The sequence below is a fragment of the Drosophila hydei genome, unplaced genomic scaffold (assembly GCF_003285905.1).
Source record: "Drosophila hydei strain 15085-1641.00,03,60 unplaced genomic scaffold, DhydRS2 tig00000063-arrow-pilon, whole genome shotgun sequence".
Classification (NCBI taxonomy): domain Eukaryota; kingdom Metazoa; phylum Arthropoda; class Insecta; order Diptera; family Drosophilidae; genus Drosophila; species Drosophila hydei.
This window is the reverse complement of record NW_022045657.1, coordinates 1921963-1947158: the sequence shown is the minus strand read 5'-3', so window position 1 is coordinate 1947158 and position 25196 is coordinate 1921963. Positions and strand designations below refer to the sequence as shown.

Here is a 25196-nt window from a genome sequence, read left to right as displayed (position 1 = left end):
ACTTTGACAACAGTCAACGTCACGTAATCGAACGTAAAATGTAATAAATGCGTGTAAATGCGATTTACAGGCATCAGCAAAAAAGGAACACCATTTGAGAAGGGAGAAAAGTTGCCTTATTCTATTTACATTTCGGCTTTTGTGCATAATTTAAATGTGACTCATTATTTATTCATGTGGGTCGGAGCGTGTGTGTGGGAACTTTGCCATGTGGCCGGCAGCTTTGTGGGCGTTTACCAATGGGGAAACACTTTTTTTTATATATTTTGTCTCATTTTTTTTGCAAACAAATATCAGTGCACTGCTTAAATGCGTTCCCCTTGCGGTTTGTCAATGAATGCGCAATTGCCAATATGTCATGCTCTCAACCTGTTGCGCCGCAAGAAAAAGAAGAATAACAATGTAGCACATGAGACGCCATGGCGTCTCTCTCTCAGACCCGCACACGTGCTCGTATGCATGTGCCTCTCATATGCAAATATAAAATTATGCCAATTGTTATTCACGTAAATAGTATTAACATTTAGAACAATCACTTGACAAGCACAAACCCAAGAACAAACAATACAAACTATGTATATAATTAAAGGCAAATCGCAGAAGAAGAGGAAACTAAACTAAAATAGCGGCACTTGAGCGGCAAGCCGACCAAAGCTGATTGCTATGCATTGCACGCTAGCTGGCAGCGCTGTTTAAAGTTTCGCATGAAATTAAATTAAAAATTCAAACGTTTAACGCTTTATGTTTGTGTATTATTAGATATTCACTTGGGAATTACCAACTTGATATGAATGGGATACTTTGTTTATATTCAATTTAATCAAAAATCACGTTTAAGTAACGATCTACATTCGCTACTGCCCCAAGGGAAACATTTAGGCGACGCTCTTGTTATTGTTGCTGTTAGTGTTTGCACGTGCAACAGGCCGCAAGCCGCACAAAGCGGTCCGCGTGCGGTCGCCGGTCGGCTAGGTGTGCCACCAGGGCAATGGCGCCTGTCCACAACCCTTAATTGTCCGTGTAATCAGCGAGCTAGCGAGATTGTGTGACAGTTTTCCACTGGGGGGTGGCGAATTTCTAATGCCTTGTAATGCAACTAAACAGCTTTGGCAGCGGCCTTATAAGTGAATAGTAATAAGTGTTTGAGGGTGACGTTGATAATGTGATTTGACTTGATTAGTTGGCATTATGGCAAGATTGATGGAGCATGTGTCAAATAACATGTTAAATCAATGTAAACCTTAAGCGCTTGGTCAACCCAAAACAATTTGTTGTTAAAGTAAATTGATTTTTTAGCTTTAAATTTAACATTCTTATCGACTTTAAATTTGAAAATCTAGCTTTAAATTTAACATTCTTATCGACTTTAAATTTGAAAATCTAGCTCTGACAAAAGCTGGGCGATTTGGTAGGCGCTGCCAGCAAGCCAGAACCATGAGCATCACTTGAAATAATTAAAATGTACCACAAAGTACTACACAATCGTTTACAAAATTTCATCAAAAATATAATTTAATATAATGAAATATACTTTGAATTTTATTAAGAAAATTCTTAATTTTTATGTACCATAGAATATATATTTATGAGAGTACAAGTATCTGAACCTTATCAGGCAACTACAATAGTGCGTTAGGTGAAAAGTACCAATAAGGTACCATGCTCAATCGATTAGTACTTTTTAACATAATTTTGGAAGTGTACACGATAAAGAGGTACATTTCCAGTACATTTCAATTTACAGTTTCAGGAACAATGCTTAAAAATGTACCACGTACCAATTTAATTAAAATTGTACCATATATGAGTATCACCATTGGTACACTTTCAGCAGATACAACAACCAGCAACAGCTGTTTAGCTCACAGCATTGACAGCCAACGGTCACACTCAAGCGATATAATGCCAAAAACCTATCGATTTTATTTCGTTGTGCGCCTTTTTGCTCCAACTTTCATACGAAATTAATGTACAGAAATGCAACGCGTAAGTAGGATTGCTTTATTAATATATTATGGTTGTACATGTTATATGTTATTGCTGCTATTGACAGGGTATAGACTCGTTCTTCAAGCGGGTTCCCAGCAAGAAAACCAGCGACGAAAATGCAACATCGCCGCCAACGCCGGCACCTCGCAAACGAAAGGCCCTCGTCATATCCAGTGATGAGGACGAAGTGCCCGCCAGTCCGCAGATAAGCAAGCACGGTAAGGAGCTAAAGAAATCTCGGCGTACACACGACGCCCAAGACAATGGACACGCCACCAAGAAGCCCTCGCTGTCCAAGTTGAAAGAGCAGCCCAAGCAGCTGAAGAAGGTCAATCCATCTGAGTTGTTTGGCGGCGAGACTACGCGTATAGAGGCGCCCAAGCCTAAAGAGCGTAGCCTCATTGAAATGGAAGACGAGGCCATTGATCGCAGTCTAATGGAGGTGGATGTGGATGAGCCAAATCCCAGTCCCGTGGCCAGCCACAAAAGGAGCAAGGCCAGCAGCCCAAAGCCTAAGGCTGAGGCCAAGACGCCCAAAACAGAGCTTAAGACGCCCAAGTCAAAGACGCCAAAACAGGAAAAACATGCGGATCTGGAGAGCAGCGTGCTGTCCGATGAGGAGCGGCACGAGCGCAAGCGCATGGCCGCCGCGCTTTATCAGAAGTACAAGAATCGCAGCAGCTGCCTAAATCCGGGCAGCAAAGAGATACCTAAAGGATCGCCCGATTGCTTGAAAGGATTAACATTCCTGGTCACTGGCATACTGGAGTCAATGGAGCGTGATGAAGCCGCATCGGTCATTAAGGGATTTGGTGGACGTGTCATGACAGTCGTAGGCAAAAAACTCAACTACCTGGTGGTGGGCGAGGAGGCAGGTCCCAAAAAACTAGCCCAAGCCGAGGAGCATAATGTAACAATACTCAGCGAGGATGGCCTCTTTGACTTGATACGGGAAAAGTCGGGCGAAAGTGTGAAAGCGACGAGTCCTGAGGTTAAACAGGAGAAGAATAGCAGTCCGAAGATAAAGAAAGAGCACGAGAAGAGCAGCTCAAAAGTTAAAAGGGAGCATGAAGATAAGATAAGTCCGAAAAATAAGAAAGAGCACGAGCAAAAGAGCAGCTCAAAGATTATGAAGGAACAGGACGAGAAGATGGGCAGCTCGAAAGTGAAGCAGGAGCATGAACAAAAGAGCAGCTCAAAGATTAAAAAGGACTCGCACGAGTCGAACAACAACAGCTTCAAGCAGGAGCCAAGCAGTAACGACTTAAAGATGAAGCGTGAACAAGGTTCCAGCGCACAGATTAAAAAGGAACCCAACAACAATGTGGATGTGGTTAAACAAGAGGATGACAGCATGAATATGGCTTTGGTGGACAAGTACAAGCCCACTTCAATCAAGGAGATTGTGGGCCAGGCAGGACCGAGCAGCAATGTAACCAAGTGAGTACAACACAGTCATATCAAAATTCCTATATACATAAAGAAACGTAATTAATCAGAACTCTTCATGTCTGAACAGATTGATGAACTGGCTGTCCAAGTGGTATGTGAATCACGATGGCACCAAGAAAACTCAGCGGCCCAATCCGTGGGCCAAAAATGATGATGGCAGCTTCTACAAGGCAGCTCTACTCTCAGGTCCGCCGGGTATAGGCAAAACAACAACGGCGACACTGGTGACCAAGGAGCTGGGCTTCGATGCAGTGGAATTCAATGCCTCGGATACGCGCAGCAAGCGTCTGCTCAAGGAGGAGGTGTCCAGCCTGTTGGGCAACAAGTCGCTAGCTGACTATGCCAATGGCAAGACGCAGGCGGTGTCCAAGAAGCATGTGCTCATCATGGACGAGGTTGATGGCATGGCGGGCAATGAAGATCGCGGCGGCATGCAGGAGCTGATTGCCCTGATCAAGGACAGCTCTGTGCCCATCATATGCATGTGCAATGATCGCAATCATCCCAAGATACGCTCGCTGGTCAACTATTGCTACGATTTGCGCTTCCAGCGACCGCGCATCGAACAGATCAAGGGGCGCATCATGAGCATATGCTTCAAGGAGAAAATCAAAATGACACCAGCCAAGCTGGAGGAGATTATAGCCGCCACTAATAATGACATAAGGCAGACCATCAATCACATTGCGCTGCTCAGCGCGGGCGAGCAGCTACCAGAGAAATGCTCCGCCAATCAACAGGTAGCCTCCAAGGACTTGAAGCTGGGCCCTTGGGAGGTGGTGCGCAAGGTCTTCGCTGCCGACGAGCACAAGCACATGACCATCTATGACAAATGTGATTTGTTCTTCCACGACTACAGCATGGCACCGCTTTTTGTGCAGCAAAATTATCTTCAGGTGATGCCGCAGGGCAATCGTAATGAGATTCTCTCCAAGGTGGCAGCGACTGCGGATGCACTCAGTCTGGGCGATATGGTGGATAAGCGCATACGCGCCAACTCCGCATGGAGTCTGCTGCCGACGCAGGCCGTGTTTAGCTCTCTGCTGCCAGGCGAATATATGTGCGGCAATTTTACGGGTCAGATAAATTTTCCCGGCTGGCTGGGTAAGAATTCGCGCAGTAACAAACGCTCACGTCTCGCCCAGGAGCTGCACGATCACACGCGCACCTGCACCTCAGGCTCCAGGCAGTCCGTGCGTCTGGAATATGCCCCGCATTTGCTAGCCAATATTGTGCGTCCATTAGCTGAAGATGGCCAGGAAGGCGTGCCCGCTGCGTTGCAGGTCATGAAGGATTATCATCTGCTGCGTGAGGATTTGGAATCGCTGATCGAACTGTCCAGCTGGCCGGGCAAAAAGTCGCCAATGGATGCCGTAGATGGGCGGGTCAAGGCGGCGCTTACACGCGCCTACAACAAGGAGGTGATGGCGTATTCCTATTCGGCACAGGCCACCGTCAAGAAGAAGCGCGCCGAGGCTGCAGTCGAAGAGGATGAGGCGGGTATGCTATATGGCGAGGAGGAAGATGGTGGCCAAATAGCACACTCTAGCGATGATGAGGATGACGACAAGCTCGAATTGGATGGGTTGATCAAGGCCAAAAAGAAGCCGGCTGCAACAGCTAAAAAGTCAGGTGGAACAGGGGCAGCCAAACCCAGAGCAAAAGCCAAGAAATAAAAAGTTCCTCACGTTGTTTAGTTAAGATATGCAGCCATTAAGCGATATTTCTGCATGATTTTTTTTATTCATTTATAATTTAAACGCCCAAAATCAGATGTTACAAAAAAAATTATATTTAAAAAGCGCGGGCATTAAATTGAAACATTTCATTAAAATTAAGTTATGCAACACTATCGATAAGCCGTGGTATCGTTATCAATATTAATCTACCATGGCAATAAGAGTAGGTTGACATAAAATACTTGGATGAACGTGACTTATCGATGTTTAATTGCCAACAGCTACCGATATTAATGTACATATCGCACACCGCTGGGCACAAACAGCTGTCAGAAGTAAAAATGGCGTTGTCGTGAACGGTTCGTACACATTTCTACGCACCGCGCAAAAAATTTCATTGAAAAAAAATGCAATTTGCATTTCCAACGGGCAATTGACAAAAACCAAAAAAAAAACTGTCAACAAAATGTGCGCGCTGCTCTGACACAGTAAACAGACCACCAGTAATTGGCATATGCGCGTATTAATTTAAGTATTAAGTTGACAGTTGAATCTGTGTTTTTTAGCTGTTTACTCAGTTAACCGTTTTTGCAGCAGTGAAAAATTCTGTGTCCGTGTATGAGTTTCGTGTTTTGTGTGTGTATGTATGTGTAAAGGGCGCAGCAGCAGCGCGAGAAAATAAAACGAAATAGACAAGTGTATATTTAATAAAGTACCATTTTAATTCGATTAATTCAATAAATGAAAGTTCAAAGCGATCTTTGTTCATTTTGCGCAACTCGTTGGAGCCGCTGAAAATTCAATAAGCACGCAAAATTCCAGAACACACACAGACACACACACTTGCAAAGAAAGGCGTACAGCATCATACGGATAGGAACACGCATACGCGCACGCACACAGTCGTAAGTGTAGACTTTGACAACAGCTAACTGGGTGGCGCTACCATACACGCATACATACTCCGAACCTCTCCTCCTCCTCGTTTACTGTTGTGTTAGGCACAAGGACGTTGCTTATATGTATACACAATACAGTTCACCCATACATGCGCACCAGCCTACGATAATACAACTGTTAAGGCTGGCTTGAATAGCTGTAAACACTTGCCGCCACCTGCCGCGCCTTGATTTATTTATTTGTTATATTTGCCTGCACCTCTCAATTATGTTTTTTGCTCACATGTTTACCTTTTCACGCACACACACGCTCACCCATTGACACCCGCCCTTTAAATTCAGGTCATTGCATTTGTTGCTCTCTCCCACACTCCCACTGTGTCGCTCTTTGTCTCTCCCAGCTCTCTCTATGATGTACTGTTAATTTTTTCAATATATATTTTCGCTTTCATTTCGGGCGACAGAGCTTTTGTCACGCCAATCAAATAAAACGCACGACTGCAGAGCCTCAGTCCCAGTCTCACGGCCTCATGCACAGCAGAGCTTCCCTGTGTTTCTGCAGACGTTTGTTTTTCTTTCATTTTTATTCTGCACAAATCGCACTTTTGCATTTTAATAATTTACACATAATAATATGAAAAAACTTGTTAGGTGCTCGATAAGAACACTCACTCACTCACACACTTACACAATTGTAATGTTTGTTTAGCGGCTTTTCGTGTTCAGCTGCTTCGTTTATTAGTTGAAAGGCAGCTGATAATAAGAACAACACACGTTGAAACATAGATAAACGATGAGCATTCCATATTGTTGTTGTTGCTGCTGCTTCTGTTGTAGTTGATATTGCTATGGTGTCATATACACGGGCAGTTCGTTATCATGTTAAATGTGCTTGCATGTGTGCGTGTGTGGAGTAGGCTAGAGATAAGCCCGACAACTCACTTGGCAAGGCAGGGGCCAGCAGCAGAAGAAGCTTGTTAAAAATAACAGTTGTTTATATAGCTCTTGAATATTGCTTTTTTGTTGTATTCTTACTTTTTTGTTTTTTTTTTTTGGCAACTCCGCCCTTCCAAGCGCACAAATGCTGACATCATCAGCCGCTTTTTATCTTTGTCTGTGTGTGTGTGTCTCATTCTACGCTTTAGGCTTGATTTAATGAAATTTAATTTGTGATGAACAGCAATTAATATGGGTATTCACCACGAAAATAATATAAATGTATATTCAAAAGAAAAATGTTAACTAAGCAATGCCAAAGATAAGATACCCTTGCAAACATTAAACATATTTTACTATATATTTGTGTATACATTTAGCTACAGCACAATATTCACACTGCTATCTAAATTATATAAATATCAGGTTTTCATATCAGCGTTAGCTAATGTATACATAGAAGCTCAGTGAAGTGGCTGAGCTTAGATGAAGCAATCAAGAGGCCAAAAATGTATTGACAGCCAAAAAAAGTTGTGATAGAAACTCTATTTTTATATAGATAGATACTATAGGAGCTCTATGCAATATCAGATTCTGTCAATAGAAAATACACATCTATATACTTCATTTGCCATTGTTTAGGTTGTAAAATATGTTTGGAATTCAATAAGCAGCGACATTCGTTCAGTTGTCGATTATAGATCCTGAGATCCATATTTTGCAATCAGCTCCAAATCTAATAAGAAATTCTGTTTATGGGCTGCGTTACAATTTCGCTTGATGTTTCCCAGACAGACAGACCGACTGACTGAAGTCTAGCCTGGTCAAGTGAAAAAGTAGTTTGGCTAGCGGTTCTTTAACCCATTTCACATCTACGATCGATGCCAGAGACCAGTTTTATTTTGGTGATGAGCCAGCGACAAGTTCCTCAAGATTTGTCATTAATGACGGTTATGTGTCGTGCCATACTTGTTTTATGGCTCCCCAGGATTGACTGGTAAAACGGCATTCTGTGTGGGTGCCGTTACAAGCATACTGACAGCAGCCGCAACCGTTGCTGCGTCGCGGCAAATGCAATTAAAATCGGGCTGAAGAAAACTCTATGCCGACAGACAACTGAATTTGCCACATGTGGCAAGAGTTTTTATGAGCTGAATACACGCAGAAGATCGTAAAGCAGGAGTCTCTCAGAGATGTAGGGGGAACGTGTGCACGATAAACAAAGGCGAGAAATATATATAGTAGATAGGCATACATAAGAGTATATATATATATATATGTATGTAGGTATATAGAAGTATATATAAAAGAGCAACTGTTTTGTTTGCCTGGTTGCTTGGGGAGCCTTTATGAATACTCTTTAAAAGAGTATCATGGCTTTGGCATGTAAAATGCAAAGAATTAGAAGAAATTGGCGATGATATAACATATAACAATTTCTTTTACAGAATATGCGTATCCTCAATAGCGAAGCTATACTGTACTAAAACTTAATTGCTTGTTTTTATGAAATCTGAAAGATATCTCAAGCAGTTCACATAATATAGAAGAAATATAAAAGGTCATACAAAAACGTCAGATTATCCTCAACATTTTGTTATAAGATAATATTACTTAGCGCGGTAAGTGTATTTAAAATTCGACAGCCGCGAGCGAAATGTTTTCTTTCTTGTTAAATACATATTTTAATGAACTACACAAAGTCGAACTGCCTTTTCTGAGGTTTGATTTTGAATGCACTCGCTGCGTAGCAACAACTGTCTGACAGACAGATAAAAAGATTGAGACAGAGAGAGAGGGGAAGATATCCTTTTATACACACGTATACCATATATCGTAATTTGTTTTGCTTTGCATTTTATTTTTAAAACCAAGTACGAAAGGAAAAACAAAAAATGAATCGAGTTGCCATGTGGCAATGGATGCATTGGAATGGAAGTGCTGGAATGGGTTGGGCTGGCATAAGTTGATGCTACTGCATGGATTTTTAGCTGCCTACGCAATCATCCAACGGCAATGGTTTTAGTGAGTTGTCGTTTTGTTCCTCTTGTGCTTCACATAATCTACAAAAACAAAACCGAAAAAAATAATTTTAAAAAATCAAGTGATCCATCATCCATTTTGGCATCTTCTGTTCGTTTTAATTGAGATGCTGAGATGACAGTTGCAAATGGACTAAATAGAAAGTAACGAGATTAGGGTGAAATTAAATAGAATATTTATGAAATTAAATAAGATACATTGAGTATTACGGCTGAGTTCTTTCATTGGATATTTCTTCAGTGTGACTGGCAGAACGCTCTATTTTGCTTGCTTTAATAAATTATATATCATATTTTTCATACATATGAGCTATACGTTTGTTAGAAAAGTTTCCGAGATATGACGGCGTGAACCTGTAGCACTCTAAAAATAATTTCCACAAGACCTCAGTCATAGGTCGGTTTGTTAATATGCAGCACAAGCCTCAGCAACAGAAGAAATCAGCAAAAAAAGTAAAAAAAGAAATAACTCAAACTCATAAATACAATGCGAAAGCCAGCGCACTTGAAACGTTCCGTCAACAAACCGCAATTGAAAATACACACACACACACATGTGCGTGCGCGTGTGCGTGTGAGTGTGAGTGGAAATCAATTAGTATTGTCAAAGCATTTCTTAGGTAGTGACAGTCAGAGAGACTAAAGTCTACAGTAGAAAACAAACGCAGATACATAGATACATACTTATAGATACAAATACAAGTCGCAAGAGCCAAGCTTCAAAGGGGAACATAAAAGAATATCAAGTGGGCGCATTGATTAGATATTAGTTGTCAGTTGAGTGTAGCCAGCGGCATTTAATTTATAACAAATCACTGCAATTTGCCGCAGATGCGAAACAATCTAATAACTTATGAATAAAACAAAGGAACAAAGCGAGGCAGCACAGAGAGGGGGAGAGTGGAAGACAATGAAAGAGAAACTTAAGTGCTGTGACAACCTTGTCGCAGGCAACTTGACTGACATTTCAAGAAGCACGCTCAAAGGGTTGCAGATACACACGCACACACATACTTACACCCACACTTACACTCACGCCCAACAGCCACACGAAACAAGTGCTCAAGTATCTGATGGTCAGGCACACACTCAAGTTGAGCTCAATTTGTATGCAGGCCGAGGGCCCAGCTCAGTTTACTGAATTTATGTTTATTAAAACGGATATGGAAATCGTTTATCGATCGAAAGCCACCCAAAAAAAAATATTAAATTTTTTAAATTAAAAACCTGTTTGCAAGTCGCGTGCCGATTAAAACTTGTACAACAATTCTCATTTGGCATTGTCTGTAATTAAAGAGAGATACATATAAATGAACACTGAGAAAATATCTAGAAGTTGTGTAATTAACTTTCCTTGCAGACTTCACGGAATTATATAGATGAACACTCTAAGAATATACACATTTTACTTTTAATAAAAAAGTATCAATTCTTTGTTAGGCCATAACAGACAGTTTTTAAACCAAGTTTAATCTCGGATTAGAGTAGATCAATATGTAATTCCAGTCGAACAGGATTTCTGCTCTGTTATTTCTCTAAGTGTATTTACATATAAATGTATCTATTATTAAGATGGTCGGCTATTTTGTTTTGTATTTCCAACGAGCTCATGAGCTAGTAGCTAGTAACTTAATTTGTCGAGCTCAATTGCTGTTTTGCTGCTTTGTTGACCCATTTCGACTGTTCGATTAACTTGTTCTTAGCTGGACGACGACGAGCTCTAGCCAAGTTCTCAGAGTATCCCTCGCTCTCTCTCTTTTTATATATATACTTCGTATATATTTGTCAGCGTTCTATTTTAAATTCGTTAAATTATTTTGTGGCCATACAAGATGCGAAATCAATTCAATAAGAACGCGAACAACAATAAAATCAATACGAATCTCAATAAAAATGGAGCGGAGACAACGAGATATCCAAGAGAGCTTATATAATAGTTGATGTAATTTATACGCCTGGTATTAGATCATTTGCTATAATTGAAAGCCATTTATATATAAAATAAATATTTTTTATATTATTCATTTAATTGAGAATGGCCTGCAATTAGAAATGTAACTGAGAGATTGAAAAACTAATCATCTGCGGCAGCGTATCGCGGGCCACACACTGAATTGGGTTAAAGTACCGCTATCAAAGCCAACTGCCAACTGCCAATAGCCAACTAACCAACTAGCCACGTTTGGATCTGTCAACTAGCTGGCCAACTATGTCAACGGCAGTTGCCATATCTGGCTGCATATTTTGCGTGTCAGCCCAACTCTATGCAGCTAACTACAGCTAAATTGGCAATGATGATGCCTGCTGCCACTGTATTGTTGGTGTTTTAATCAAAGAGTTGACGACTTTCCTATAGCCTTTTGTCAGGTTGAGCTTTAAAAGTTTCTATGCTCCTCGTCTCTATCTTTACCGTGCCCCTATTTCTTTTTGCACTCATCGTCAAAAGTTTTACGGCTTTTATATGCTGTCAGGTGACATAATTTTACGTATACTTAATTAAGTTTTATGTGCTCTGTACAAGATGAAATTATCAATGAATAGCTTATGAAATGCCACTGCCTGCCCTTGCAGCATCTGCCTTTGTGTGCAGTTTTCATCAAAGTTTTAACACTCTTTTATAGTTATACAATTTAAGTTTTACACAAAATCTTGCTGATGTCATAAGTCAAAAGTGGGCGGCTGCATGCCCACCAGCTAAGAAAGTCACACACTGCGTTTTGACCCAGTAACCAAACAAAAACTAAAATCATAAATAAGTTTAAGAGTGGGCGAATTGATCGGCATGTTTTGGTTACTCATGTTTCTGCACTCCTCTCCTCATTTCCACAATTTTGACAGTAAATAATTAAAAAGGCATAAAGCCGAAGCACCCAAACAATGACCCAATAAAAATTGTCTGTCACAAACGATTTTCAATATTCAAAGGGCCATAAAAAAATCAAACGACACGCAACAACTCAAATGAAAATTGATTGCACGAGAAGAAAGAGTGAGATCTAGAAAATTGAGTGAAAATTAGTAAAAACACCTGTGAAATAAATAAGCTTATCGCAGGCGACCCAGAAAAAATAGGAAAACGGCGGCGCACACAAAGTAAACATGAGAAATGTTCAGCACTTAAAAGCAACACAAATATTAAAAAGAAGCCGGAACGATAGAGAGAACGAAAGCGAGAAAGAGGGCAGGTAGCAAATGGGCAGCCCACGTGAGGCGCCCACGCAAAACCGGAAAGCTAAGCGCTTGAAGCCGAAAACTTAAAGCGAAACATAAAGCTGGAGTTGAGGTTATGGCAACGTCATTGTCTGTGGCCAACCTACATGAAGGCAGCTAGAAGTCATTTGGCGCCAATTATATTGTGGGCCGCAAATAGATAATAAACGAGCGTGAGCTAGCCGCAAAGGCTCAACTATGCGATACTCTGTGAGCTGTGATCTTTGAGATCCTGAAACTGACGGTTTGATATTATAGCAAAACCTAGTTCCAAGTAGTTCCTATATTTAAGCAGAAGAGATTTTCAGATTATAGCGTATTATCTGTTTCTAAGCATAGCCGTTTTATATGCACTCCGCTGGGTACAGGGTATACGAAGAGTACTATTTGAAATAAAATTATGATAAAGATGGAGTCGATGGAAACGTCTCCTACATATATTTATGGGCAGCTCGTAAATTTGAATGCGGACGTGGCCCGCTGTCAATTTGCAGATACAGGATGCCCGGGCCTTACGAATGGGGCGTGAAATGTGTGAATTTACGATGCGATATGATGAGCCAAGCAGCCGAGCGAGCAGTCAGGTTGATCACTAGGAAGAACTCTCTGCTCATCTTCGTACCGCACTCTCTCTCTCTCTCTGTGTTTCTCTATGTATACATATGACATCGATAACACTTGAACCAACGCTGACAACGTTCAATGACCCAGCACTCATTCGCTCATACACTCATTCACGCATTCACTCACTCATTCATTCACTCAGTAAGTTTCTCATCAAACTTAGTTGCTGCTCAGATAACGAGTCACCGAGTTGGAACTCAAAGTCGACTCGTCGTACATGTCATACGCCTGCCATAAAAAGAATGAAACAAAATAAAAGTCTAGAAAAATACTGGACTGGTTCAGTTGCCGAGCCGCATAAGTCACGTTTTGGCACATACATAACTCGCAAATGATTAGCATTTGCTCATAAAGTTATATAGACTGTGCCACAATTGTGTAGTCTAGTGCCTCCTCGACTTTTCTCTGTGTTAATTGCATGATGATTGATGTCCATAGAGACCAGAGACAACGAGCTGGTACTTGCGAAAGATGGAGCTGTCATTTGTTGCTGTTGGTCAAGTCTACGAAATTAAGGGTAATATCTTGAGAAAGGAGGCGAGATATTAGATAGAGGGGAGTAATTTATGCGCTAGAGTGCGCAGTGTCTTATGGAAGTCTCAAGATTGTTTCTGTTTTAAATAAACGTATGTTCATTGTTCACAGCTATAAACAATTGCATTTAGTTTGCTTTAAATGATTCCAAGATAAACACATGCAAATTTGACTGCATAGTTCAAGAACCTCTTGAATATTACTGAAGTAAAAGAATAAGCGATTAAATAAATAAATATTTATAGATGGCTAGCTTAATTCTACTGACTTTTAATGCAAATTGTGTAAAATGTTTTATATTTATATTTATATTTAATATTCTTGTGATTGGCTTCATCAAACAGAGCTCCAAAACCCGCTTTTGTTTATAAAGAAATACAGCAAAGTTATAAATATATGTGACAAGTTCTATTCGCATGGCTTGATTCGATCCTGAATTATTTGCAATAAAATAGGCGTGTGAGCTCACTTTCGCATAAATTTGACAGCATGTTTCGGGCTCTTAATGGTCGACTATAGAGCCCGACATTATCTTTATGAGCTTTATGAACTGTTTTCGAGGCTTAAGTTCATTTGTGACTAAATTATCTATGTGTTTCTTTTACTTGCAGCAAAATGAGGCAACATACATCTGAGCGATGAGGAAATCGAGTCCACGTGCGCGTTATAAATATTAATGAAGAAACCAAAACGAAACGCAACGAGAATTCAATTGAGAGTAGCAGCAGCAAATGAAATTATGCCAAACGCAAGAATCGAACAGAACAACAACAAAAGGCACTTAAAAGATATATATTTTAGATGAACTGAGTCAAATGTGAAGCAGATGCGTGCGATTGTGGCATAAAGTTATTGCTTCCACTTTAATTCCAATTGTTGTTCGATTTTCTGTTCTGTTCCGTTCTGTTCTCTGGAAGCGAACGAATCAAATTTGATTGTGCTACAATCCACAGCTTTATAAGAAAACCAAAAACGAAAAACTCGAAGTGAATCGAACTGAAGCGAAACGAACCCAGTAGCATTCCAAGTCGTAGCATTTTAAAAACTAGAAAGTCATATTATAAAAGACAAGATTCGTGCAATCTTATGCATGATATATACAATTCCGCACAGCTCGGACTAAGTGCAACAGGAACAAGGCAAACGGCAACTATTGAAGACGTCGTTTCTGTGTTGCAGTTACCACAATTCTTGTGTACAAAATGTCACTGGCTGACATGGGCACAGTAACACGCTCCACGGGCGGTGGAGGCGGTGGCGGTGGGGCTCGCCACTACGATCTGAACAATACGGGCGGCGGGCCAGGTGGAGTTGCCGGCGGTCGCATGACCCATTCGCTGAGCACGCCCAGCGGCGTGGATGGCACGCCCTCAACGCCCAGGCATCGCGGCGGCAAGAAGTTGACAGTGCGCATACAAATGCTGGACGATTCAATTACCATGTTTCAAGTTCAGGTAAGCAAAGCTAAAGAGAGCATAAGCATACAGATATACATAAATATCTAGCCTATGTCTCAGTTAAGAAACAGCATAAAATATTTGTTTGATCATAAGAAAGCTCAATAGAATGCTCTAAGAATAAATGTTAGATATCTGCCTATTTGCGTGGGAAACTTTAATCTTGTTAAATACGATAATATTTATCTTAAGTAGAGCCCTTTATAGCCAATGTACAGCAATATATATTTTTGCATAAAAACGTATGATAGGCTTGTTACACACTGCAAAACAATCAATCAGAAGCGTTTTGCATTTTAAGACTTGCGCAACCCTTCATAACTCTCCTATAACACTGATCCAGAACCTGAAATGTTGGTTCAATTTTTTTTAATTAAATTATAAATATTATCGTTTGTCTAGAACTTGTTCCTCGACAACTCAAAGATAACTTTCATAATTCCTATAATTTCATTAAATCTGAACCGTCGTTAACTACGTTTCCATTAATATAATATTCATTGATTTATGACCATCTGTTTGCACGACCTTGTCCACAAAGAAATGTTCAATTTTTGGCTCCACGGTAAATATTACTTACTCAAACCTAGTTCAGGCTCCGTCGATTGCGTCATATTTCGTCTTGTGGCGCAAGAACTTTTCAATAATTCTATTAAAAAGTTTCGGTATTAGGCATTATCAGCCAAATTGTTGACTTTTCGCTTGCGCTTGCTTCCCCCTAACTAGATAAGCTTTTATGAATGTGCGAATAATAAAAAAGGAACAACAAAACCTTTCGTTAGATAAATAAATTGGCGTCGCAAGAAAAGGCAAAATTCTGTGTCATGGCAAATAAATGAAATGCTGAAAAGCCGGAAAACCAACAGCTAAAAAGCTAAAAAGTACAATAAAACAGGAGATTGAAGAGCTTCCAAAATCTCTTTATTTCATGCTTCTAACAAAATTATGAAAGCGAAAAATTTTAATGCCAGAGCATAGAAGAAAGGCAGAAAACAAGAAATTGGTTTCAAAGAAACTTGCGCTGTTTATCCATGTTATATAAGAGCTCTAAAGCTATGTAGCTACGTTAAAGTGCTGGCAATTATTTAAGGTCTGTTTAAATTTGTGTCACAAGTTGTACAGAAGCTGACCCATCAGAATAAAATATGACGCACGTCAGAGCCAACCACAGAACAAATAATAAAATTAAAATACCCTATAATTTTTCAAAGCATTGTGGACAGCTCCACGCGCTTGTATAGATAGTTAGGTTTATATAGATATTTATATGAATATTAAACAGGCATAACATATTACTATCTATGGGAACTGAGGGTCTTCATGCAGTGGAGCTTTGAAGTTAGGTGTGTGAGCTCTTGTGTGCTTAACAAAGATGAAACCCATTAAAAGTTGGGAATATGCCATGGGCATAGGAACTCAACGATGCAAGTCGCATGATGGCAACTGTAGACTCTAGTAAATAGAGTGCCTATGCATAGAGAGCGTTTTTAACTCGATCAACCTTATTTACTCACAATGCTCTTGACCACGCTGGCGCTAGTTAGCGTCGCATAAATTGCCACGACCACAAAGTGCTATAGCAAAATGCTAGTTGCGGTTGATTGTGGTTGGCAACTGAGTGCAGAATATGCTTTGGGGGTGAATCTATTTATAAGCTTGCAGCCCTCATTCATTCGATTGCACAAGCGGCGTTACGTATACGCAGTGTGTGCGCGGGCCAGAGGAGATATTACATACAGCAGTATGCTTGTGCTTTGCTGGCAAACAAATTTGTTACGTGCTTCAATTTTTAATAAGCTTGCACTGGGCATTATTTAAGCTTCGATGCGGGGGTTCAGGGGGCAGCAAGCAAGGGTTCGTGGCCATCGTTTCTATGAAATAGTTTCTTTTTATGTGGCACTTTAAACATTTCCAGAACTAGCAACAGCAGCAGCGCCTCAAGTGCAACTGGTTCACAAGGGTTTACTCTTAAACCTAGCCAAACAACCCACTCACAAATACCAACACAGAAACGCATATCCGCACAACAATGCCGACAGCAGCCGCAACAACAGCTTAAGTGTCTAGCTTAACTTGAGTCGAACGGTTCTTGACTATATACTGACTATATACCCTGTATAACTGACATTTTTAGTAAATCTTTGGCTGTTTTTATATCTTAGAACTATTTGTAAGACTTATTTAAAGATTTCAACTTACCAGCTTTATCTGGGTAAATTAAAAATTGAGAGAATCAATCTTACTACAGTGAATAAACCTTCTACGGCTGGTATGTGTCCTCATTAATAATTTGTATTACTTAACATTACCCATTTGAATTATTTGTTTTGGCTGCTGAAAATTGTGACAGATGCTCATCAGACCCAATATGACTAGCGTAAAGGGTATAACAATGGTGTAACTAACAGGAGCCATGTTGTTGTTGTAACATTTTATCCAGCACACTTTTTGCCACGCCATGTTGAAGTGAGCGAAGCCTTTGAAATGTGTGTCTACAGTAAGTTTGTTGGGGCAGGAGGGGACTAAGGGGGCAGCCAGGGCGTGGCCACTTCAACTAAAAACCGAGTAAGCCTTTTGCTTGGCTGGATGGCTGGCTGCTGGGCTAATGGAGCCAGGAAGTGGAACAACAAAAGCAACTAGAAAACCCATTAACCAAACCCAACAAGACTGAAAACATATAGAGCAAAATGGAAAAAGCAACAGAAGAATATAGGTATACGAACGAGGTGCAGGACAACGGCTGTGTTTGCATTAATGCGATTTGTGGTCAAATGCAGTCAAATAACAACAACCGCGTGTACAACAATTGGTCACAAGTGTATCTGAGTGTGCCTGTGTGTGTCTGTGTGTGTCTTGGTTACAGTTCGGAGACCCCAAATGAACCACAGAGTGGGCGAACAAAAAAAGAAGCAAGCAATACTTGAGTCAAAAGAAAGATACAGGGAGAGAAAGAGATTCAGAATGATACCCTATAATAAACCGAAAACCGACTTCACGAAAAGTTGATAATTTCAATCTGTATATAAGCCAGAAATCAAGGCTGTGCTATCAATATTCTTAGACCTTTTCAAGAACTTGTAAATGCCATATTCATTTAAAAGAATTCGCTTTTGGATGCATCGCACTCCTTTTTCCATTTTCTGTGTATACAGAGTATAGACAACGTAAAGAAGAAACAAACTTTATTTTTGGAGTTGGCAGCAGCATCCGCAACACCTCCCAAACCAGGTCTGCCAGGGGTGGAGTAGGCTGGGGGTGGGGCGACACGGAAAATTTGTTGATTTGTCGGCAGCTTCTGTGTGTTGCCTCAGCTGTTGGCTGGCTGGTTGCCTGGCTGCCTGCCTGTTTGTTGTGCTCTTGTTAGGCCGGAACACATTTTGGCTGGCAGCCAGAAAATGTGAATGCCCTGCCACGCCCAAGCGCAGGTCCCAGCGCCAACCACAGACTCCGCTCACAATTCCCTTCTCTGCTACACTTGTCGCATTAATCTCTTATGCGTGTTCGCAGAATGCGCCGCAGCCCAGACTTTAGTTTTTGCTCCCTTTTATACAATTATATATTACTATACAAATTTTGAGTTTTATATATATAGATATGTATGTAGAGAGAGAGGGAGAACTTGCTGTTATATATTAATGCAATTTCATTTTATGCTTGGCTTCCATTTGGCAGCCGTTTCTGTCTAAAGATGGATGCGATTGCAGGTCACATCTCGTTGACAGGTGCTTTGAGGCAACTTCTCAACTATAAATAGGATTTATTTTCACGTGCTGGAAAAAGGCTTTTCGCTGCATTTGATAGCAAGTAGCTAACGGAAATGCATGCTCTCTGATGCATTAAGGCTACCAAATCGAGTTAAGCGTCTACGAATGAAATGTTTGGATTGACGCAAAAGTAGTACAAGAGCTCGAATTTTATAAGATTGTGAATGTAAATGGGCTTGTCATATACCTTTCCTTACCTTTCCTTAGTAAATCCTCAGAATTTCATAGCAGTCTGCCGATATTTAATGCTATAGCCAGCAGCTTATTGTCTGTTTTCAAATACCAAATGACAAATCCATAAACCCTTGTGCACTTAGTGATATCCGTTGGCAGCTTTCATAAACTCTTCCGTTCGGTTTCTGGCTACAGGCGCCCGCATAAGTGAAAATTTATTGCGCCAGGCAGCTGTTTCAAGGGACAACACAACAACTATGTGTACGAGTGTCTGTTGGCTGATAAAAGAACAAAAGGCAGAAAGCATTGCAGTTAGACTGCTAGGCAGGGGTAGCGGAACCCTAGAGTAAACACCTGCAGGCTAGTGAGGCAGCTCCCTTTTGCATCCAGCGACAAATTGTTAACAGATTTGTGTGTGCGTGTGTGTGTGTCTCTGTCAGTTGTTTGCACTTCCTGTGATTCTTAGCAATTTCCCTTTACCATTTGCTATAGCCGCGCCCAAAGCTAATTGGCTGTTTGTAGCTGCTCAAAGTTCCAAATTGGCTTAGTGAATTGGCCTCACATTCGACTCATAGATAAAATGCCGCCCATTGCCATCTGCAGCCGAAATGTCAAAGTTCGGGCGTGGTTTTTGGGGCCATTGTTGCTGCTATCCCCACATTTGCCACCTCCAGCCACCACTGTAGTTTCTGGAGCAGCTTCTCTCATGGGCAAACCCGCACATTCGACTTTCAGCAAAAACTTGTTCTCCCTTGTTATCCTTGCTATATTTTTTTTGCCGCTCCTGTTGTTTGCCAAAATTAAATTAAATATGCTTCAGTTATAGTGAAAAACTTGTGTAAATTTAACTTTAGTCTGACAATTAGTTGAAACTGTGTGGCCACAAGGCAGGTCCCAGTGGGGCAAGCCGCACTGAAATTAGATTTCCTCAAATGTCATAAATAGTTTTCAGACTGCATTCAGAAGGGAATTCATTGTTAATTGTGATAACAAACGGCAATTAAATTATGCTCTAGCAGCCACAAACGAGGTTGCCAAAGTGTCGGCAGAAAGTTACCAAAGCTTGGCAAATCAAATTATTAATTACAGAGGAAACGACTATTATTTTAGTAGCTTAATAGCTTCAGCGTAGAGTGACTAGTTAAGTGCTGCTATTATTTATCTATTCTATTAATGGAGAATAAAACTAAATAGATTTATTATGTATTATGTATACCAATAAATATTAATTATAAATAATTATAATTTCTTAAAAGATTTTTTTATAAAAGTGGTATGTATTGTTCGTTGCCAGTTTAAACTAGATTACTACACCAGTTGAGTGTTTTTGTTTGCAAGAATTGCACAATAAATATACCTAGTATTTTTGTTTATGGTTAATATATTCTCGAAGCAGTAGTATTAGCTATTTATTGTCTTAATTGATCTTAACGGTCTAGTTCTTAAGTGTAGTTTAGTTGGAATTGGCTCCCATTTTACTCTAACTCTCAGCCCATAAATATACTACAGTTAGAGCACTCGCAACATGAAGCGTTGAGACCTTTTACATAGTAAATCAGAATTCGTGTCTAAATTTGAAATGCATCGCACTTCGCCGCCAAATTCCCTATTGACCTGAAAAGCATACAGAAAAAATATATAATAAAATACTGCGCAACTTTTCTACTATTTTATTTGAACTTTTTTTTATTTTTATTTATTTTTCGCCGTTCTCTTTAGTCATAAAAAATGCATCAGCTATTCCTTTGTGTCGGCACATTGTTTGTTATTTCATTGTTTTAGTTGAACTCGTTGTTTGCTTTCAGCTCACATTTCAATTAAGAAAAGAAAGGGAACAAATGGCATTCTCAAATGGTTTATGACGCTACATGTGTATAGAGAGATCGGACAGATATATTTTAATTTAATTTCTTGTATTTTTGCTCAGATAAATATTTAAGCTCAGGTACTGACCACGCCCAAAAACCAATAAATTAAACACATGAAATATTCAAATACCAAAGAAAATGTGGAAAACAGGCTGAAAGGGTGATGTGCTGATGAACTGTAGGCTATCATAGATTTTAATTACGCTTTGTCACGCCCTATGGAATGACCACATTTCACACTTTGCCCAAAGTCAAACTGCAAATATCGAACTGTTAACCGGGGCACTTTGCCTGATTGCCTGTTGAAAGCAGAGCCTGCAGTAGCATTCTCGAAGGATGTTTTTTCGCTCAACTCTGTAGAAATGTCAATTACATTTCCATTTGCCTAATGGTGCAAAGGTGTAGCAGCTGCTCAGGACATGGAGTGGCACTCATGGCTTTGTGGTTGTTGCCATGGCCCGAAATTAGCATATTGTGTGTATGTGTGTGGCACATGGCTCTAATCTAGACATGTGTTTGCCACTTAACGTATTAGCAAATTGAAGGACATCCCAAGGACAATAGGTGTTGCGAGTGAATGGATCATTAATAAGCTCTTGTTGATGAAATCTTCATTTCACCCGGTTTGTGGCAGTCCTTTGAATGGATGACAGCTCAAAAAATGGATATCCTTTACCATGTGATTAGAAGTGTTCGTGGAGTATGTAAACCAGAGCTACTTGGAAATTATAATAGGCAATTTTGTAGCATAAAATATTTAGGTACTCTCAGTTCGTCATGTACGTAGCTTGGCTTTGCCACACTGTTACATATTTAATATATTTTCTTTAGTATTATTTCATTGCTTATATATTCTTGGCTTGTCAGACTTACATTACATTGTCAGGCTTCTCGTACTATTGACTTAGTCTGGCTTAGCCTTAGCTTAGATTACCTACTTATCCATTCTGAATAAATGAAAAGCTTTAAAGTTCAATAGCAACGCAGTCAGACTGTATAAATTGTTATATTGCAACGTAGCTACCTAAATTGTTTTATAATCTATTTACTCTTCTGACAGCTAGTTCAATTTTTCATGCTGACATTGCCTGGGTGTTGAATATTTTAGAAAACAAATGTTTTCCATCAATTTGACGCACAATTTACTCAAAGCATCGAAATGTTGGGCAGAGGGCGCTAAGCGGTGTGTAGTTGGGCGTGTTCTGGTTGTGGGTGCAAGGGCGAGACCAATGCAATTGCTGACTAAGCTCGTTAGGTTTGTTAAAAATTTAATCCGCGTACATTTGAGTGTTGCCACACGCCGTCAATTGCCTTGTGGGCGACGGCCGTTTGATTGCATTTAAATAAATTTCAATTGAGATGTCGCCTCGCCCCAACCAGTACTGCCTGGCTGCTAACTGGGCCATTTGGCTGGCTAGGCATCTCCTCTCTGGCTGCACTTAAGTAAAGATAAAATGTAGGTCGTTCAGATCTTTGCCAGCTGCCAAATTGAGCGAAAAGCAAACGAACTGGGGGTCAGTGCAATTCGAGTGCAGTGTAAATTCCTAAAAAAAATACATATTTATTATTTAACGCTATCTAATGGCATTTTTAATCAACCCTAATGGTGTGTGGCTCGCAACAAGACAACAACAACAAGACGAAGAGCTGGGACAACGGCGTGACTGTTGATTTATGTGGCGCTTAGATTTGTGGTACAGTTGCCAAGTTTTTAACTGTTTTATAAATAAGATGTCAACTGTCTAGATTTAAGCGAGTGCTCTTCTTGCATTTCGCATAACTTTGCAGGAAAAATGAGACTTGTAAAGTATGGAAACCTATGCTAAAACTCACCGAAATCCCAAGGGAAAGATTATTTATATTGATAATCTCCTTCTGAGTTTAAGTTAATCTTGCGCAAACCTTTCGTAACACCATTATTCGTTTCTTTTTTACAGGCCAAGGCCTTGGGTCGAGTGCTCTTCGAGCAGGTTTGTCGACAGCTTAACTTGCTGGAAGCGGACTATTTTGGTCTGGAATATCAGGAAATATCCACACATACCAAATATTGGCTGGATCTGGAGAAGCCCATGAATCGTCAAGTGGGCCTATCTCTCATCGATCCTGTGCTGCGATTCTGCATCAAGTTCTATACCCCAGATCCGGCACAACTTGAAGAAGAATATACCAGGTAACTATAAAAGGCATATTCTATAAAGATAAGTTTCCTTAATATTCGTATTCGTTTTAGATATCTGTTTTGTTTGCAAATCAAGCGAGATTTGGCCACGGGCAGTCTGCAGTGCAATGACAATACGGCGGCCCTCATGGCCAGCTATATAGTGCAGGCATCGTGTGGCGACTATGTGCCCGAGGACTATCCAGATCACACGTATCTGTCATCCTATCGTTTTGTGCCGCACCAGGATGCGACCATGCAACGCAAGATTATGGAGAATCACAAGAAGCATTTGTAAGCCTTATAAACTGTTTAAAGCTGAGAATTTGTTAACATATTTGGTATACATTTTATGCAGCGGCCAATCGCCTGCTGAGGCTGACCTAAATTTGCTGGAGACAGCACGGCGCTGTGAACTTTATGGCATGAAAATGCACCCCGCCAAGGATGTGGAGGGTGTGCCGCTAAACCTAGCCGTAGCGCACATGGGCATTACCGTGTTTCAGAATATAACGCGTATTAATACCTTCTCATGGGCTAAGATACGCAAGATATCATTCAAACGCAAACGTTTTCTGGTCAAGCTGCACCCCGAAGGCTACGTAAGTGTTAGAGGCGTATATTAGATTGCTTTATAAGTTGTTTTTTACTCACTTGCAGGGCTACTATAAGGACACCGTCGAGTTTTTCTTCGAAGGTCGCAATGAGTGCAAAAATTTCTGGAAGAAGTGCGTCGAGAATCATGGATTCTTTCGCTGCACGACCGTGCAGAGCACGCCCAGGCGTAAAACTCGGGTGCTCTCACGCGGCAGCTCTTTTCGGTATGGGGAAGAAATTCATGTTCAGAAAATTTTACTCAATTCATCTTGAACTTACAGCTACAGCGGCAAAACGCAGAAACAAATTATTGAATTTGTGCGAGAGAATTATGTAAAGCGTCAGAACTTCCAAAGGTAGGTTTAGAAAAAAACTAAATGCAAAGAAGTTTAATAACTGAAATAAGCCTAAGAATTTTTTAAGTAATTTATATTTTTTTTTGATTATGTTAAATATTTTGATTTAATTTCTGCAAAGGCTGTTTAAACCATTCAAATTTTTTAATTAAACTATAATATAAATATGATAAAAACAGCATTTCAGCATTTTAAATCGACAGCATCGACTGTCAAAAAAAAACTAATCGATATTTACATTCCACTTAACAAATAAGTAAACTTGTTTTTAAAGCTTTGCTTACTTTTATCTTTTTCGACAAATAAAATTTTTAAGCTTATGCTTCCCCCATATGAATAACCAATAACCCAACTTCAAAACTAAGCCAACTAATTATGAGTACAATTACCGAGACCCCAAACCACTTTTTAAAGAATCTCATGCGTACACATTATAAATCATCAGCGTGCTCATACTAACTAATACTTGGTTATTTATTTTGAACCGAATCGCTTATGAATTCTCAACACGATTTTAATTTTCAAAATTTATTTAAAAAACCTCACAAGCCCTATTCCAGAAATAACACATAAATATCCCAAGAACTTGATCAAAATATGTCATCGAGTTGAAGAGAAAAGAGAAGAGGATTAAAAAACCAATTGGTCTTAACTGCAAAGTAAAGCACAAAAATAAAAATATAACAAAACAAAAAAAAAACAAAAAACAAAAAAATGTTAAAGCAAAACTTGTAGCAAATTGTACAGAAGTAAACGACAAAAGCATTAAAAACTCAAATTTGTTTTTATTTTTATTTTATTTGGTTTTTTTTTTGAACATGTGTATAACCAAACTATATAACGTAACCTTTTTGATTTGTATACTAAAATTGGCAATTGGCAACTTTAATGCGTACTAATTTCACATGTCATACTTATGTGTTTGAGTCCAACCCAAAGTCAACTCATTTTCAAAACCCTAGCGTTAACCCATTTCACTATCATAGACTATACTGAACTACAATCGCATTATCACAATATCTTTCATATCGTGTATTGCATTTATAATATACTAACTAGTCTAGTCGTTTGTCCCCATCGATTTTTGGGAGTTGTGTCTTTTAACTCGCTGTTTTTCTTTTTCCACCTCTCCTATTTAAAAACTGTGTGTTTTGTTTAGACTGTTCACAATTCACAGCCAATCACGTTTGTTTGCCTCCTATAATGCCCCCTAAATGTGTAGTAACTAGTTGTGTGTGTTCTAACTTACGGCCTTAAATTTACCTACTTACATAAGTAGTTTAGTCTGTATTATACTCTTACTCTAATTACCCCAACAGCAAATTTAACTAAATATATAATATTCTATATAGACAATGTGTTAAGCCATTAAGGCTATTGGCTATAGCCGACGAGGCAATATAATTAGTTTGTAGTGCTTCATATTACTCTCCGAACATTAAGATATACTAGGCGTT

The 25196-nt window shown here is 39.8% G+C and overlaps 2 protein-coding genes across 4 annotated transcripts in view; both read left to right on the top strand.

Moving 5' to 3' along the window:
- The first annotated feature begins 1904 nt into the window (after window positions 1–1904).
- Window positions 1905–5235, top strand: LOC111595734 (replication factor C subunit 1). The gene is made up of 3 exons (XM_023309583.2): window positions 1905–1986; window positions 2054–3429; window positions 3509–5235. The coding sequence occupies exons 1-3, from the start codon at window positions 1978–1980 to the stop codon at window positions 5115–5117; spliced, it is 2994 nt and encodes a 997-aa protein (XP_023165351.1). The 5' UTR covers window positions 1905–1977; the 3' UTR covers window positions 5118–5235.
- A 220-nt stretch (window positions 5236–5455) lies between these two features.
- Window positions 5456–25196, top strand: part of LOC111595731 (FERM, ARHGEF and pleckstrin domain-containing protein 1) — a 37019-nt gene continuing 17278 nt past the window's right edge. For 2 of the 3 annotated variants that reach the window (XM_030222938.1, XM_030222936.1), the window contains exons 1-7: window positions 5800–6025; window positions 13977–14819; window positions 22566–22798; window positions 22859–23080; window positions 23145–23388; window positions 23447–23607; window positions 23665–23739. In XM_030222938.1, coding sequence (XP_030078798.1) covers window positions 14568–14819; window positions 22566–22798; window positions 22859–23080; window positions 23145–23388; window positions 23447–23607; window positions 23665–23739 — 1187 coding nt within the window. In that variant the 5' untranslated portion in view covers window positions 5800–6025; window positions 13977–14567. Of the gene's footprint in view, window positions 5480–5799; window positions 6026–13976; window positions 14820–22565; window positions 22799–22858; window positions 23081–23144; window positions 23389–23446; window positions 23608–23664; window positions 23740–25196 lie in introns of those variants that run through there. The other variant, XM_023309580.2, reaches the window with a different exon arrangement.